Genomic DNA, 19,749 nt, shown 5'->3' with positions numbered 1-19,749 from the left:
AATGTGATAGGGTTTCCGTAATGGATGAATAGGTGAAGCTTCAGTACAATTTGTCTTATCAGGTGATTTAAATTGGTTTGTCATAGCAGGTGTATTTGTATTAGCAGGTAAATCAGACTCGTCAGGTTCATTATTGTGTAAACTATTCAATTTATCTTCGGATGCCCGTCCTTTTTCGCACGGACATCCTTCGATACGTTTCCCCGTTTGAGACAACAATTAGGACATTTGGGTTTGAAAACATTTTTCGCACCACAACCATAACAAAAAATAGTCCGTGGTTCCAAACAGTCTATGAAACTGTGACCAATTTTGTCGCAGTTCCAACATTTTCCCGTCTTCACTATCATGCAAATTTCGGTATCATCCTCATCTAAAATTTTGTCCTCGTCGTTATTAACAACGACCTCTGAAACCTGTGTCTTTTTGTAATCCCGTTTGTTAAAATTGGTCGATGCCATATCCTTCACAAATTTCTCGTGCCTACGTACTGCACGACGTAAATGAGAAACACGAGATATTTCTAAATGTAGAATGTCGTGTCTAATCTCCGGTCTCAAGTTACGTTGTATAGTTTCACACAACTCGTATTCAGACAAAGGGGTACGGAGTTTGTCACACAAAACCATAATTGCGTCATAAAATTCGTCAAAGGTCTCGTTATGTTTTTGTTTCCGTCGTAATATGTCATCCCTAATGTCAAAATCTGTATTGTCGTCCTTATATTGTCTTTTCATTGCGTCACATAGATCGTCCCAGTCCATGTCAACGCAGCTACGATGAAATCGCCAAAACCACTTTAAGGCTTTGCCTTCGAACAGAATATGGGCGTGTTCACAAAGAAGTCCGAAATCGCCTCTAAGGTTTGCATTCGTCAAAGTATTTATTCTATATATGAATTCGTCTACTGTAATTTCCGACGAATCGCCAGTAAAACGAACCTTCCAATTTCTAATTATATTCAGAACTCTGTCCGAATTTCTATCAAAATTTGTATTTAAATGTCGATCTTTGCGATTGTCTCGTCCATTATGATGGTGTCTCGATGTTTCGCTTCCATCATCTCCATTGTCGCGTTCAGTACGTCTCGAAGCTACTTGTTCAGTCCGAACTAATCTGTCCTGTCCTACTACTGGTTCTCGATTGGTTAAAGACAAATTCCTAAAACTTTCCGCAATCATGTTTGTCATTTCGGATCTAAATCCCTCTAAAGAATTTTCAACTATACGGCGAATATTTTCTTCAACATTCTCCTGTTCTATGGCCTCCCTACGCGCTTGCAAACGAGTCATTGGTCTTCGAATGGGATTAGCAGGTGTTTGAGCGTCTCCACCAGCTGCCTGATCAATCGGGAAGTTTTCGGTGTCCCTATCTACCTCTACTGGTATATTTCCAGTACTACGCACAAGAGGCATTATAAATATAATAATATAAACAACAACAAAAATCTAAAAATCTGGGGTTTTTGACAATTAAAGAAAATTCAACTAAGTGAAATCGAATATCCGAATAAGAAATGTTAAAATGTCTATGAGAATTACAAAACTATATAACTATAGAAAGAATATCGCACAAAATATCGCAAACGTAACAAAAATATCGAAATATGTATATTACTACTCGGTTAAGTCTATAGGTAGGGTATACAGGGAAAACAAAAGGTAAAAAAAAAAAACTAAAACTGAAACTTAAACAAAATAAAACTAAAGATAAACAAACCTTTCCATACCGCAAAGAAAATAAAGATAGTGTTAGAGAGAGAAAGAGATAGAAAACTCATAATTGATGGAAACATTCGACAAATGCCAAAAGAATCAAATCCAAAACAACTATAAGTTCTAGAACAGAAGTTAGGGATTGATTTTTACGTTATAGGAAGGTAACCGATAAAAAAAATCAGATACTTTAAGTCCATATAACTAAAAGATCAAACTACGAAAATTAAATTTTGAAGAAAAAGTATAGAATTAGAAGAAGGAAAGAAAAAGGAAAGTTTCAAACGAGGATTGAATCCGATAACCACCAGAACAACTTCTCAAGTTCGAACCCAAACCCTGATAAACTTTTGACCCACTAAATATCAGACCGGGAATTGATTATCATAACTATAATAAACAATTAAGTTCACAGCGAAAAATAATGTAACAAAAGTTTAATGAAAAGTGAAAAGAAGCTAGTAAAAGAGTCTACTGTGTAAATCATTACCCACAAAAGATTCAGAGTCCTCAGCATCTGGATGAAAATTGCACAAGAATATTATAATAAAACACGATAACTGAGGCCCCACGTTGGGCGCCAAAAAAATCTCTGTAACGATTCTGTCATAAGGTGGTTTGTTTATGAGAACGATGCTACCTAATATTACGGCCGTGCTCGTCGGTGGGGGGGTGAGGTGTGTTCTCATATCAAAAAAAAAAAAAAAAATACTATAAATGAATCAATTACATAGACTTTACTTTAGGTAGCTACTTAAATAAATGATCCACAAAGACAAGAGATGAAGAAGATGCGGTAAAGGTATTAGTGTAGCTGTTGATGGTATTTGCTACACTCTTCCAAAGCCCTCCCTCCATGCTGACAAATATTAGAGTTGATTGTCAGCCCAATAAAAATAAACAAAAAAAATTAACTAAATCAACCTAACCCATACCCTTGACTTAACTTTTCATGATAATAAACAAAATTTATGATTTCATATTGAATATTATAATTATATATTGTAATATTTATTAAAATTAAATTATGATAATAATTAAGTAAAGTTAAAGTTAAATGAATTAGTTTAATTAAATTTTATTACATACATATATGTATTTAAAAAAATCAAAGGTGGTCACCTTAATTTAGGCAAATGGAAATTTTATATTGAAATTCTATTCAAAAGAAATTATTTAAGAAAATATCATGATATAAGGTGACTTTGTATTCAAAATGTTATAATATTAAATTATCAAATTTAGGGATTTTGTAATAAAAATAATATGAACATTTAATATATTAAATTAAATATGACATACAAATTAATGTACAATGGCAACTCTGGTTGCAAAATGAAAAATTAATATAATGATAATTTTGTTCATATTACTTTATAAGTATGTATGTGTGTATTTAAAATTGAGAGTGGATTTAAAATGACTGATAATGAAACAATAAAATCAAAATCCAACTTACATTTGTTTATTATCCATCGATGTCAGCAGGCGCCGGATGACAGGTGACGGTTTATTATAACACTCACAATTATTATAGTTTATATGAGTTGGGATAGTATTATTTAGATAATTATGTATGGATTGTATCAAAAATGAAGTGTTTATTAACTATTTAAGATACAATCCACATTATAGGTAATGAATTGTGATTAGGTGTTGGAATTGACTAAGTGTTTAAAATGTAATTTTAGTGTAGCATATTTTTAGGATTTACATTAATTTATATAAACATTAATTAAGGTGACCGTAAGATATAATGACAAAAATTAACAAAAAGTTACATTTACTTTATAAAAAGTTTAAAAATTTATATATAAAAAAAATTATTCAAAACCGAAGTTAAAAAAATTAATTAAAGAAGAAAATACAAATTAAATATTGAATATTAAAGATTAAATAGTTAGTTTAATTATTTAGAATTAAGTATAATCATCAAAAAAAATAACCGATTATAATAAAATCCGGTCACCCTATTTCTAATTCTGAATAATATTTAACACCACGAAAATTGAGCTTGATGAAGACTTGTAAATAAATATTCAATCGTAATTAGTTTGTAATAATGTTGTAGTTGAGTAAAAAATTGGAACTATCCATAATAATCAGTTTACTAATAGGTATATATATGACCAAATGCCTTGAGAGATTGTAAAAGAAATCCTCATCAGGTCAGATTTCAAGATGAACACTTTATTATCAATCGGCTAGATGATCCAAAACAAAAGAATATGTTGCGCTCTTTATATGCAAAGCTGGTATAATCGAACCATATAGGTTCGAAAGACAAAGACTCTCCCACGAATATATAATTCACAAGGTAACAACCAACCCTAAAAAAAAATCATATCTGATAAAGATATAATTAGCCCAGATATCCTTATAATGCTTACCACGAAATTAAGTTCAATCAATTCTTTATAGTTTAATTAATACTTTTCACAAATCAGAATATGGATTTTTCTATAAGTTGGTACAAAATCGAATTATGGTCAAATTTAAACAAAAAAATTCACCGTATCACAACCAAACAATTGAAATATTTTTATTTGTTTGATGAAAATTTAACAAAATTTAGACAATTAAATTTCTATGAAATTAAAGCCTACTAAATGAAAATAAAATAAAAATAAAAAAAAACTACTCTACACTCAAACTAAAAATTTGTAAAACTAATAATTCTATACCAAATAAATGAAAGAAAATCACTAAAAATTTTAGCGAAAATTGTCACCCTCACAGTTATTGTATCGATCGGTAGCGAGCATTTTAAGGTCCCTAATGCCTAAATCTCTATGTTCGACCTTTAAACATCCGTTCAGCACTTGTCCGTTCACCTCACTACGACTTACTGGAGTCAAATATTTCTTGACATCAAATTGTCGAATCACGTTCATCACTATTGGGCTGATAAATCCTCGCTCATTGTCAGTCACTAAAATACGTGGTGTCGAGAAGTAATTAAGGATTTCTATAATTCTCTTCCTCATTTGCAAGGCTGAACGATTCCTAAGAGGAAAAAGTTTCCCAAATTTTGAAAATTTATCCAAGACACTAATAAAATACTCATTTTGGAGTACAAAAATATCCATGTGCAGTATTTCACAGGGATAAGAAGGAATCGGAGTTGCCTGAAGCTTAGATATCGGCGGATTCCAATCATATTTGTTAGCCTTGCATATTTCACAATTCCTCGTATATCTTCCTACAAGACTGTTCATCCTAGGGAAATAGTATTTTTCAAGAGCTGTAGTTTATTCTCGTCTTTATTCCTATGTGCCCTTCTGTGCCCATATTATATCAAGGAACAGACCCTATCTGGACAAGTTACATCCTCTACAAGTCTCTGAGTGATGAGTAGCTTATAATGTGAAAAGTGTTCCAAATAAACCTCCTGTAATAATCACAAATACTGTTCAGGAATTTTAATTCCATTTAAGACATCAGGTCTAAGTTTTTCCCTCAGGATTCGTGTAAGATTTTCCCTGCTAATTTCTTCCAAAGATATGATGTGTCGGTTGTAGCCAGGATGAGGATTAATATGTGCAATCATATCTGATTGGAATTTTCGTATTATAATCTGATTACGAAAAACATTAATTGGAGCTTAGACATGTGGAATCAAATCTGTGCCATCCTGTTCGGCGCTATGTACGGTTCCCTCGCTAGCTGTTATAGTAGCTAATCCGTTCCCTATCGTTCCCTCACTAGCTGTTACGGTATCTGAGTCCTCACTTCCTACCCTACCTTCACTTGCAGTGTCAGTGGAGGATTCATCCGCAATATGGACACACAAATCTGTAGATGCAGTTCTCGAAGTCTGCTCAGCTTTCACTGAGTCGGCTGAGTCTGCTTTTAAGCGAGATAAGGCGTCGGCTACTACATTGGATTTCCCTGGTTTATATATAAGTTCGAAGTTATATTCCTCTATCCTAGACTTCCACCTTTTCAATTTCGCTCATGGCAAACGTCAGAGGTTGGTGATCGGTAAAAATGCGTATTTTCTTAGCTCCATACAGGTAGGAGCGAAGATTGTCCAATGCCCAAACTATGGCGAGCATCTCTTTCTCGTTCGTGGCATATGCCTCCTCTGTCCTGTTCAAAGAGCGAGAAATAAAGGTTATGGGTTTGTCCTTTCCCATTTCCCCTTGAGACAGTACTGCACCTAAAGCACTGTTAGAAGCGTCCGTCGTAAGATTAAATGGTTTGTCAAAGTCCGGGAAGGCTAATACTTCCGATGACGTGAGCAACTCATTAAGCTCGTTAAATGCTTGTAGCTCTTCCTCCCCGAGAATAATTCTAACTTTCTTCGATCGATTGGCCTTGACTTGTGCCATCTCGCCACGAGTGAGAGTGGTTAAGGGTTAAGCTACTTTGGCAAAGTCCTTAATGAACCTCCTATAATAAGATGTTAATCCCAGAAAACTTTTGAGCTCTTTCAGGGTCTGGGGTGGCACAATGTCAAGAATTGCCCTCACCTTCCTTCTATCAGGCAGTATACCATCCTTAGTAACCACATAACCAAGGAATTCGACCTCGCTTTTCATAAAAGCAGTTTTCTCCAAATTAACCCTAAGGTGAGCGTCTTTTAGACGCTGAAATACTTTCCTAAGGTTCCCTAGGTGTTCCTCAATATTACCCCCGTATACTATTATGTCGTCTATATAGACATAACATATTTTCCCTATACAGACTCGCAGGACGTCATCGACCATACGCTGAAATATAGCAGGCGCATTCCGTAGGCCGAACGGTAGCCTCAAAAACTCATACTTCCCATTCATTGTGGAAAAGGCTGTCTTTGGAATATCCCTTAGATTCATTGAAATCTGACGAAACCCCGAAGTGAGGTCAAGGGTTGTAAAATAAATAAAGTTGAATTTATTTCGGGAATTGGATATGTATCAGGTATGGTGACGGCATTCAGTCTTTTGAAATCCACCACCATCCGATATTGTTTCTCTCCATTTGGATTAGGTTTCTTTGGGACCACCCAAATGGGAGAATGATAAGGACTTCTTGACGGCCGTATTAAATTATTATCCAGAAGTTCTTCTATTTGTCTGTCCACTTCAGCACGCATACAAGCTGGATAAGGATAACTCTTTGAGTATATTGGCTCATCAGTGGTACACCGTATCTCCGCCCTAATAGATGTTGCTGCCAATTCGTTATTTATTGGTCCAAATATGTCAAAGGTCACATATGGCTATAAGGTCACTCAATGTAGTGCATGATGGAAGTACGTTAATTTCGTTCAATGTCTGAATTCTAAGTGGTATACTGATCCCTGGCGAGATTGTCAGTGTATTATTTTTGTGGTCTATTATAGCTTGAAGCTCACGTAGAGTATCGTCGCCGATTATACCATTGAAAGATGTGAATCCTGGGGTAGTACATAGAATGTAATTGTCGTATCGTTACCAAATGGGCAAAGAATTTCCCCTTTACCTTCTCACTAATTTGTACTCTCCCTGATGCAGTAGGAACATAAAATGATTTATCTAATTTCTTTGAACTGGGGCATAAGGCTGGCTTAACAAAGTTTTTGGTAGCCCCTGTGTCTATTAAAAATTTTATTATTGAGACATCCTTTAATTCATTGCTTACGTACGGTAAGCCGGAAAGGCACGAGTCCGAAAATTTATTTCCTCGTCTGCCGGTTCGCCCTCATTGTCCTCTTGTGTCATGTTAAAAATTCTCTGTTGTTTAAACGGGTGTTGTGCCGACCCGGGACGAACCTGTTCCGAAAAGGCCCGCCTTTTGTGGTTATTCCATGGTCGGTTACCGGTCCCCCTAGATTGCGTACTCTGATCTATGTCCATTGGTTCTGATTTGTGGGGAGCAGGCTGTTGCGCAACACGCCGTGGCTGAAATTGTCGGTTTACAAAAGGGTTCGCTTGAGGTTGATACCGGTTTTTCGGTACAAACTTTTGGAAGGAAGCTTGGTTTCGAGTCTTACTTGGGTGGCGATTCGGAAAGTTATTGAATCCCATTGGAACCTGGACCCTATTTTGACCATTAACCGAATGCAGGGAGCCCTTACTTCTGTAATTGGTATTTCACAATTCTAAACATTGCGACTATGCCTCAGGAAGTGTCTTGGGCTTCATGAGCATTATCATCTTTGACAGCTCGCCGTTAAGACCCCTCATGAAAACTTCCAGTGTCCTATTCCTATAAGTCTCTATTAAAACGTTAGTCGTTTCCTCAGAGTAAGCTTCCGTCTTCAGTTTGTTTATGATCAGGGAGAACTGGTGATTTAGTGTAGCGTAGAACTCGTCGACGCTCATACTCTTCTGGGCTAGTTGGGTTAACTGATGTTCTAGTGTGCGAACATCTCTTTTGTCTGCATAATGCAGAGAAAGACAGTTCCTTATCGATGCCCAATCTTCATCGAATATGTTGTAGGAGGTAAGGGCGGCATCAGCCTTTCCTCTACATTTTCGGCGTATAGACTGAACAATGGCCCTATATATCGGCTTCTGCCGGACGATCTCATAGTCCTCCAGGATACTCTCCACGCTATGTATCCAGGATACATACTGCGTCCTTTACACAGTCGGGAAGTTTTCCTATTTCGTTCAATTCAGTTTCTGTGGTTGGAGCAAGCAGGGGGGGAGGAGGACTTTCGCCCTCAACAATCGAAGGATTACTGGGCATACGTTCTAAATCCAGCGTTCTCTGATCCAGAGTTTTTAGCTGGTTTAGAACGGTGTTTAGGCGCCAGTTAACTCTTTTACCTTACTTTGCAAATGTTCCATTCTACATACACATATACATAGGAATTTGCTTTTTAACTTCACAGGTTCTTCCCTCTATATTTTCACAGTCACTTTTCCGGGATATGCCTTCCAATAATAACCTTTTTTCTCTTCAAATTAGTTCACTGGTAGTCACAGGATCGAAATTTCACTTAATTGTCACTGTTCTTTCTTTAGGTGGATCCTCTTTTCCACAAAACAAAATTTTAAATTTCACTATTTCTTTTTTATCTTTTCCAGTTTTTATTATTTAGTTTCTGGAGGGTCCCGCAGGAATCGCAGAAACTTATTTAATTTTATAAGGACTCCGCTTTTTCTTGCCGGGTCCCTGCTCGGGCGCCAGTTAACTTCCTTCGTTATGCGAATATAAAAAAAGTATAATTATGGACACTATAAATGAAACACGTTAATTTTAGGTTTACAATTTTATTTAACGACCGCTTTGGTCAATTTCCCAAGTAGGACTGACTCTAACAATATTTTTTAAATGTTTAAATCTAAATAATTCTGCTGATACAACTTATTCAATTCCCACGTTGTGCAATCTTCTAGACGAAATATGATTCTGCATACTAGCTTGCGCGTGTGCACCGTCAGCACAACCTTGTGTAGATTTTTCCCGCTCATGTATACTCGATCGTGTTAACTTACATATATTTTATGATGTTGTGTATGGTATGATTTATTTTGAATACTCTAATAACAAATTAATGGGAGTATTCATTTCTATTTACATTTTCTTCTCTAGAATACTTTTAAAATTATAGTATATGGCTCAATATTAACATATCAAAAATATAAATTTTATATATTAAAGAAAAATACTCTTTTTGTTAATTATTCTATTGCTACTGAATCACTAATATTTCTACTTTACTTTGCAATCAATACTCTATATATGTACATTAGAGTGATTCAAGCTTGTTTGAAGGAAAAAAAATTTGTCTGATAGGCCGTCTCCCCCTCCAGAATAGTTCTATGGGTTGTAAAACTATTTCATACAAAAAATTAGGCTGATTGGATAACGGTAACAGGCACCGCAACGGCTCTGAAGTTTCCAAGTGCATTTACAAGGGGAAAATATAGATTTTTTCAGTTTTTGCTCAAATTTCGCCATTTAGTAATAAATTTTGAACTTTATTGTAAAGAAATCATAATGTGCACAGAGTAAGCATTTCGGAAAGATATAAAACACAAAAATAGCTTGAAAACTTTAAAAGTTATAACAAATTCCCCAGGCCATTAACGTGTCTCACTGCGCATAAATTCGAAATGTGACAAAAAAATCTCAGCTATGGTCAAAAAAGTTTGATTTTTTTCAACGGCCGTTTCAAATCATCAATTTCAGTTTTTTTGAAACTTTGGTAAACAAATTTCAAAATTTTTAGGAGATCCTATTAGGAATTTATGTTCAATAGATAGGGCTATTAAACGGTAAAAAAATTATATCAATAATTCTTACCGTTTAGCTGTACCTGCGATTTGAACTCGGCGTATTTCGGGAAAATCGCATTTTTTTGTAATATTTTAGAGAATACGCATAAATTCTTTACTGTTGCATATTTTACATAAAGTATTATCAGACTAATATAGTTCACATAATATAAAATATATATCCGAAGTTTTATTAAAATCGGACATTCTTAACCCATAAACTGTGGAGTTCAAAGGTCTAATTTTGCAATATTTGAGAATTTTTAATGTACCATATAGAAATAATATTTATTTGTCGGCCATATTTACCAAACATGACTGGAATTTATCGTATGTAGTCCAATACTTAAAATAGAATGAAAAAAGGTAGATTAACCCTTTAAGGCACTTGGGAATAATTTAACAACAAAGTTCAAAAATTCGAAAAAACACTATATATTTGAATAATGCTCTATATAATTAGAGGAATAACAGAAATAAAACAATTGTTCAATTCACAATCAAGTTGTATATTGTACCTACTAAAGTGTAGTAACAGTGATTGTGAACAGATCTTTGCAGCAAGTCATAAGTTTATGTTCTCAATGAAAAAAAAATAATCAAAACAAATATACATAAGAATGTCAGAAGATAAAAAAATCAAAAAATATTAAATTAATTAAACATGCGAAATAAACCAAATTAATTTCTTTGAATTTTCAATTCTTTTATTTTCTTTATTCCACATTTTAAACTAATAAATAAACTGTTTTTAATAAAATTTTTGTTTTTTTTGTTTTGGTAAACAGCTGTTTGTTTTTGATTTCAGTGTTACCACTTTATCGTTTTTTTATGCTAAATTCGTTTGAATTTTTTGTTTATATGTTGAAATAAACAATTGGCAACACTAAACTTTCTTACAACATTCGAAAAACATATGAAAAATTGTCGTAGGAGTTGTATAGAGCTTTTGCATAGAAAATACCAACAACATTGTTATGACTATTGTAGCAGCTGCTGACATACAACGCTACAACATCGATTGTGAATTGAACAAATAAATTCTATATTAAGCAGAGACTGAAAATAACGGGTCCACTTTGTTTTTATAAGGTTAATTGCTGTGATCACCATTTATAATTGTGTTTTTGCAGTTTATCACTGAGAGAAACCTTTATGTTAGATTTTTTTTAATAAGTGGTTGAGAGAAACCGAAAAGAAAAACAAAATAACTCGCTACAATTGATTTTTATTTTGTAAACATTTTTGAAAAGGTTTGCTTATGATTTTTATTTTTAAAAGCAAAACAATAAATTGCAAATGTAAATACACTATTAGGACACACATACACACATACTTTCTTCAGAAATCATAGCAAACAACAACAATGTACTCTCCCACTCTCATACAAGCAAGAAAAAAAAGGAATACAAGAACCAAGTGCTCAGCCAAAAACATAAGTAACAAAACAAAAGTATTAAAGGTTATTGTAAACCATTTAAGTAAAAATCATTTTATAACTGTTATTCTGAGTGATTTATTTTAAAAAACAAAAATAAATCACAATTCAATCACTTTGGTCATGTGGCCCAGTTATTTTCAGTCTCTGATATTAAGTATAAAAAATTACACTTTAACCCTTTTTGGCTATAGAGTAAACTTGAGGTGCATATTTTTAAAAGAACAATTTTGTTTTTAAAACTGATAATATCCTTTTTCGGTCGATTTTCAATCAAATATGTCTAAAAATACAAACTTTATATGGTCAAAAAGGGTTAATTCATAAGTTTTTATACTTAATATAGAATTTTTTGTTTTATTTCTGTTATTGCTCTAATTATATAGAGCACTATTCAAATAGAGAGTGTTTTTTCGAATTTTTGAACTTTGGCGTTATATTGTTCTCAAGTGCCTTAAAGGGTTAATCTACCTTTTTTCACTCTATTTTAAATATTGGACTACATACGATAAATTCCAGTCATGTTTGGTAAATATGGCCGACAAATAAATATTCTTTCGATGTGGTTCACAAAAAACTCCCAAATATTGCAAATTTTGACTTTGAACTCTACAGTTTATGGGTTAAAAATATCCGATTTTAATAAAACTTAGGATATATATATTTTATATTATCTGGACTATAATACCCTGATAATACTTTATGTAAAATGTGCAACAGTAAAGAATTAATGCGTATTCTCTAAAATATTACAAAAAAAAATGCGATTTTCCCGAAATCCGCCGAGTTCAAATCGCAGGTAGAGATAAACGGTAAGAATTATTTATCTAATTTTTTTACCGTTTTTGACCATAGCTGAGAACGAGTTAGCGTTATCTTATAAGGGCAAAAACTAATATTCGAGTAATATTTTAAGTAACAAAATGTTTTTTTCGAATATAACCCAAAAAAAGTATTTTTTTTTTTTGCCACATTTCGAATTTATGCGCTGTGAGACACGTTAATCGCCTGGGGAATTTGCTATAACTTTTAAAGTTTTCAAGCTATTTTTGTGTTTTATATCTTTCCGAAATGCTTACTCTGTGCACATTACGATTCCTTTACAATAAAGTTCAAAATTTATTACTAAATATCCAACTTGAAAACTTCAGAGCCGTTGCGGCACCTGTTAACGTTATCCTATCAGCCTAATTTTTTGTATGACATAGTTTTACAACCCAAAGAACAATTCTAGAGGGGGGACGTGCAAAATTCGCAACTTCGTTTTTTTGGAGCACTCTAATGTACATACATATGTACATATTTTTGTTGTACTCTACGATACATAGTTTTGTTAAAATTTAGAAATTACAGATTTATTTCTCATTATTTAAACTTCCCTATTCCGTATCATTAAGTAAAACAATATTTGTAACCCTATAAAATTCTTGAATAAACATATTTTCAGTATTTATTAAAAAATATAATAAACATTTTCACAATAATCATTTTTATACAATATTAACAACATAAACCAAAAATTTTAAATACAGTTAAAGAAACCAAATTTAATAATATATTTTGTATGCAAAATTAATTTGTTATATTGTCCAGACAATCCTTAGGTTTGATATATCGTTTTTATACCCTCCACCACCATCAGTGGTGATAGAGGGTATATATAACTTTGTCATTCCGTGTGTAACACCAAGAAATATTCATCTGAGACCCAACAAAGTATATATATTCTGGGTCCTTATCAAATTCTGAGTCGATTTAGCTATGTCCGTCTGTCCGTCTGTATGTGTAAAACACGCTCACGATATAACGAAGCAATGGAGTTTAACCAAATTCAAATGTTCTTCATTTTCCTAAGTTGTTTGGTATTGAAAATGGGCAAAATCGGTTCACACCGGGAAAAGCTATAAATCAAAATTTAAAACAACCTCGAAAAAAAAAAGCAATTTTTACACATTCTGATGTAATTTTCTCGAAAACTATGCAAGATAATTCCATGAAAATCACCATACATTCGTTTCTACACAAGATCTTGATCCCTGCTAGAATCGGTCCACAATTTCATATACCTCCCATACAAAAGTTCATATTCCCGGAAAATGGGTTTTTTGTTAATAATTCCGTCACAATGAAGATATCTTCACAAAAATTTAAAAATTAAAATGTTATGTCAATTGAATTCATTCAGAGGAAAAATTTTCTGGATCGGTCCATAATTGGACATAGCTCCCATACAAGGTCCCTTCCCGAAAATCACTTAAACGCGCATAGCTCATTACTAAATTAAGATATCCATATAAAATTTGGCACAAGTATTACTCATATGCACAGAAATATTACTGTGAAATTTTTTCCCGATCGGTCCATAATTGGTCATAGCTCCCATACAAGGTCCCCTCCCGAAAATCACTTAAACGCGCATAACTCATTACTAAATTAAGATATCCCTATACAATTTGGTATAAGTATTGCCCATATGCATAGAAATATTACTCTGAAAGTTTTTTCCGATCGGTCCATAATTGGTCATAGCTCCCATACAAGGTCTCCTCCCGAAAATCACTTAAACGCGCATAACTCATTACTAAATTAAGATATCCATATACAATTTGGTATAAGTATTGCCCATATGCACAGAAATATTGAAATATTGCTGTGAAATATGAAATTTGGCACAAGTATTACTCATATGCACAGAAATATTACTGTGAAATTTTTTCCCGATCGGTCCATAATTGGTCATAGCTCCCATACAAGGTCCCCTCCCGAAAATCACTTAAACGCGCATAGCTTATTACTAAATTAAGATATCCATATAAAATTTGGCACAAGTATTACTCATATGCACAGAAATATTACTGTGAAATTTTTTCCCGATCGGTCCATAATTGGTCATAGCTCCCATACAAGGTCCCCTCCCGAAAATCACTTAAACGCGCATAACTCATTACTAAATTAAGATATCCCTATACAATTTGGTATAAGTATTGCCCATATGCATAGAAATATTACTCTGAAAGTTTTTTCCGATCGGTCCAGAATTGGTCATAGCTCCCATACAAGGTCACCTCCCGAAAATCACTTAAACGCACATAACTCATTACTAAATTAAGATATCCATATAAAATTTGGTATATTTATTGCCCGTATGCATAAAAACATTACTGTGAAAGTTTTTTCCGATTGGTCCAAAATTGGTCATAGCTCCCATACAAGGTCCCCTCTCGAAAATCACTTAAACTCGTATAACTCATTACTAAATTAAGATATCCATATAAAATTTGGTATAGGTATTGTCCGTATGCATAAAAACATTACTGTGAAAGTTTTTTCCGATCGGTCCAAAATTGGTCATAGCTCCCATACAAGGTCCCCTCCCGAAAATCACTTAAACGCGCATAACTCATTACTAAATTAAGATATCTCTACCAAATTTGGTATAAGTATTGCCCGTATGCATAAAAACATTACTGTGAAAGTTTTTTCCGATCGGTCCATAATTGGTCACAGCTCCCATACAAGGTCCCCTCTCGAAAATCACTTAAACTCGTATAACTCATTACTAAATTAAGATATCCATATAAAATTTGGTTCAGGTATTACTCATATGTACAGAAATATTACTACGAAAGTTTTTTTGGATCGGTCCATAATTGGTCATAGCTCCCATACAAGGTCACCTCCCGAAAATCATTTAAACGCGCATAACTCATTACTAAATTAAGATATCCATATAAAATTTGGTATAAGTATTGCCCGTATGCATAAAAACATTACTGTGAAAGTTTTTTCCGATCGGTCCAAAATTGGTCATAGCTCCCATACAAGGTGCCATCCCGAAAATCACTTAAACGCGCATAACTCATTACTAAATTAAGACATCTCTACCAAATTTGGTATAAGTATTGCCCGTATGCATAAAAACATTACTGTGAAAGTTTTTTCCGATGGGTCCATAATTGGTCACAGCCAAATATTGATATCCATACATTTAGCAAAATCATACACAAATTACACTATAAAATTGTTTTACGATCGGTCCATATTTGTCATAGCTCTCATACTAGGTCCTCTCCAGAAAATCACTTAAATGCACAATACAGAATTTTAAAATTTTGTATTTATATACATAATTGGTCATAGCTCCCATACAAGATCCTTTTACGAAAATCTCTTAAACGCACATTACTCATTACCAAATAAAGCTATTGATACAAAATTTGGCACAAATATTAGTTTTGTATACAAAAATTCTATTTCAAGATTTTTTCACGATCGGTTCATAACATAAGTGCGGTCGGTCCCATACGAGGTTCCCTTCAGAAAATCACTTAAACAGACATTACTTATTACTAAATTACGATATAGATACAAAATTTGACTGTAATTTAGCTTTTATGTACAGAAATTCTGCTTAAAGAATTTTGTTCGATCGGTCTGCCCTTAAAAGCGCTTTAACCGTATTTAACTAGTTACATTATCAATTTGTGTAGAACAAAATTATATATGTATTTTAAAAATCCTTAAATCCTTCACATACATGCAAATTACTAAATATCGCTAAGCGCTATTAAAATATAAAGAAAATGGCGTTTGTCAATAAATCTTGGAATTGTAATAGATTTAAGCTGTTTAAATCTTGGGATTTTTTCTATTTAAGACATGAGAAAACTTATTTATAAAAATATTTCAAATATTAAGATTCGGCTCAGCCAAATATAGCACTCTAACTTGTTTAAAACTTGAAAATTTACATTTACATTAATTTATTTAGCTTTTTTTTTAAAAAAGTCCATAAAACTACCTCACGAAAGTATACGAATTTATTCTGTATTTCATATTTGATCAGATTATACGAAACACAAATTCTAGAATCGAATGGTTTTTATGCTTAAAATTGTTTTAAAGGGTTACTATCAACCGAAAGGATATATTTTTGGCCCATTTGGTCCACAATTTTGGGGGATTTGTACACTCTTTTCATGTAATATCATTAAAATGGCGATTTTTGAAAATATTTGTAATTTTTTTCTTTTTTCCAGAGATAAAAACAAAATTTTATATTGGGATTTAATAGACCCCTTGGGATATCCAAAAATAATGGTTTTTGGTTACAAGAATCTGTATATAAATGTTCCAAGATATATTATTGGGATCATTCTTCTGTAGCTAATTCAATATAATGGAACTTAGGACTATTTTTATAATACTAGGGTAAAAAATTTTCGGGGAAAGTTTTCTGGTATGTATTTTTTGGATATCAGCTTTTATACATTTTAAGTTTTCAATGTATTGTGGAAGTGTATAACTCCAAAACATGCCTCGAAGAAACACCTTTCAATATAGTAGAATCTTTCTTTTTATATACCAATGGCCTTCAGGCTGCATGTCACCATATCATTATGGTCTAACTCAAAGATATTGATATCTGTTTAAATATACTATGATCAAAAAACACCCAAAATTTTGGACTTACAGTGTTATTGTAATAGGCAACATAAGCGTGAAAGTTACCAGTATTAAAAACTGAAATCTACTGTATAGTATGTCGTTTTGTTAAGGCATGTTTTGGAGTTGTATACCGCTATAATGTATTGCTAATATCTACATGAATATATACTAGTCAACTTTGTCGAAAAATATTGACCCTAGTTGTACTAAAAAATACTTAAGATCCAGATAATTCATTTAGAAACAGAAGAACGATATCAAAAATACGTCATGGAAAGTTTAAGTGCAGATCCTTATAAAAAAACAATTATTTTTAGATACCTCAAGGGGTCTATATTAAATCCCAATATTAATTTTTGGTTTTATTTTCAGAAAAAAGGAAAAAATTGCAAATCCGTTAAAAAAATTATCATTTTAATGATATTACATGAAAAGATGATACAAATGCTCCAAAATTGTGGAGCAAAAGGGCTAAAAATATATCATTTCGGTTGATAGTAACCCCTTAAAACAATTTTAAGCAAAAAACTATTTGATTCTAATTTTTGTGTTTCGTAAAATAAGGTCAAATATGAAATACAAGAAAAATTCGAATACTTTTGTGAATCAATTTTACGGACTTTTAAAAAAATACTTAAATTAATTTAAGTAAATGTAATTTTTCCAAATTTAACAGAGTGCGATATTAAACCTTAGGACTTTCTAGACAATATAACAAATTTAATTATTCATTTCACACGCAAAAATATTATTAAATTATGTTTCTGTTCAAAGTACAGCCAAATTCGAATACTTATGTGAGACACTGTATGTACTTGACAGAGAAAATTATACGATTTACAAAGACTGATTTTTCTTATTAGTTTTAAGCATTTACTTAGGTAATCGCTGAGTAAAAATAAAGACTTACGCTTGTATTTATAAAAAAAATCTTATTTTGCTTTTAATGCACTCAATAGTTAAAGCACACTTTAGCCTTAAAAACCATTAATAAAATTGTGATATTCATAAACAAATAATAAACGTATATTAACTATTGTGCTGATTTATGTTTAAGTTGGCAGCACTGTACAATATGGCTGTCATTTTATGTGTTAGTGTTGCGTACAATTAGGATAAAATATTGGTTGATTCGGTTTTCTTAATTTCATATTTTTGTTTATAATAGATTTTTGATAATAAAAACAAACTTTTAAGAAAAATAAATATATATATGGCTTTAATAAATGTCTATTTAGTTCAGATGTATAAATATAACATATAATTTCTAATTATTATTAAAAGTATCCGAATAACGGATATTTTGCGACAAAATATACATCATTATGACACATTTTCTTATTTTTACTTATTTTCCTTGTAATTTTTGATAAATTTTTGCAAATATTGATAAATTTCTTTGATATTTGACTAATTTTAATGCCGGCGAATATATTTTGCATTAGTATAACACTAATCAATATAATTTACATGGTTAATTACTTTATGGCATTATATTTAACCAACAAACTTTGAAAAAGCCAAATCAAATGATTTTGTCCATCATTTGGTTGACAGACGGGCACTTCCAAATTGCCTAAAATAGTGCTGGACAATTGGAATATTGTCAAATATTCATGCATTAATCCAATAATGCCTAGATTTGAGTTTTTTCCTCAAAATATAATCGTATACAAATTTTCTGGGGTTTTATTTACAAATTTGTAAACGTTAAAATTAGAATTTTTAGATTTTATTTTAAAAGAAACCATAATTAGTTTTCGCAATCAACCTAAAATTACCGGAAAAATCTTTATCTGAGAAAAAATTGTTAAAAATCAACTTATTGTTGGCTTAAAGAAGGGTCGAGCCTACAATAAAATTCTTCTAATTGTCAATGGTTTATTGAAGGCGTTTTAAGCTATTTCACGTTTATAAATACGATTTTCCTGAATTTTGCCTAAAATTGTTTAATAAACCTAAAATAAGTTTTTATAAATACAGCCGTTAAAATGCTAATGTGTGAGTCAATTTTGGTAATAAACATTTTTACTAGAAAAATTGAAAAATTACTTTCAAACATTAAAAATTATTAAAGTTCATCTGTCATTTTTTTAAGTTTTTTTAAATAAACTAAATTGTTATCAATATTATTTCTTGTTTACATTTAAGATTTTATATTATCAATGGATTTGTTTCTTTCAGTAGTTAATTTGTGTATAGTATAATTTATTCTAATCTTTAATTAAAAATAAGTGAGACATATTTCCAGTATTTACTAAAAGAATAAAAATATCTTAAACAATAAGTTTTCTGCAATATTAACAATTGAAGGAAAATTAAAATATAACCATTGAAATGTAGAAAACAAAAATAAAAAGTTTTTTTAAGACAATTTTAAACATTTTTGAACAAATATCACTTTTTGTTATATGTATTGCTATCTCAAAATATATTTTTTGTTGAAGAAAATAAGTGCTAACTTCCATACAAAATTTTTAATTTAATTTATTATTATAATACTAGCAAAAAAATTAAGACCATTTCTATACATGTACATGTGCTTTTTAATATTCTTGCAATTTATAATTTTCATAATAAAAAAATCTTTAAATATGCAAGAATAAATAAATTTTATATGAAATATTCAAAAATATTTGATAGTAAGCTCTTCGAAATAAAATATTCGTTCCTTTTACTAAAAATATTTTTTCGAGTAGAAAGTAGTAAAATAAAATTTGTTCTCTATTGATTTGTTAAGAAAAAAAAATCCATAGAATTTGTTTTTAATTTTTCAATATAATGTTGTTACATTTTATTGAGAAATATGTATGTATGTCTCAATCAAGATTATCGAGTAAAGACGAAATTGAAAAATTTTTATAATTTTAAATCGTTTTTAGTTATATGATATCCAAAACACCTATGTGCATTTTGTGATCACTTTATGTGAAAAAATCGTCTGCAAGAAGCA

At 31.7% G+C, this 19,749-nt stretch overlaps 1 protein-coding gene across 1 annotated transcript in view; it reads left to right on the top strand.

Annotated features, from left to right (window-relative positions):
* Positions 1-6,917: 6,917 nt before the first annotated feature.
* Positions 6,918-19,749, top strand: part of LOC119607816 (membrane-bound transcription factor site-1 protease-like) — a 132,826-nt gene continuing 119,994 nt past the window's right edge. The window contains exon 1 of the mRNA XM_037961918.1: positions 6,918-6,954. Coding sequence (XP_037817846.1) covers positions 6,918-6,954 — 37 coding nt within the window. The remainder of the gene's footprint in view (positions 6,955-19,749) is intronic.

Source organism: Lucilia sericata, unplaced genomic scaffold, assembly GCF_015586225.1.
Source record: "Lucilia sericata isolate MDLA Ls3-8-SP2 unplaced genomic scaffold, ASM1558622v1 Contig000753F_arrow, whole genome shotgun sequence".
Classification (NCBI taxonomy): domain Eukaryota; kingdom Metazoa; phylum Arthropoda; class Insecta; order Diptera; family Calliphoridae; genus Lucilia; species Lucilia sericata.
The sequence above is the reverse complement of the archived record's forward strand: the minus strand, read 5'-3'. Positions and strand labels throughout refer to the sequence as shown.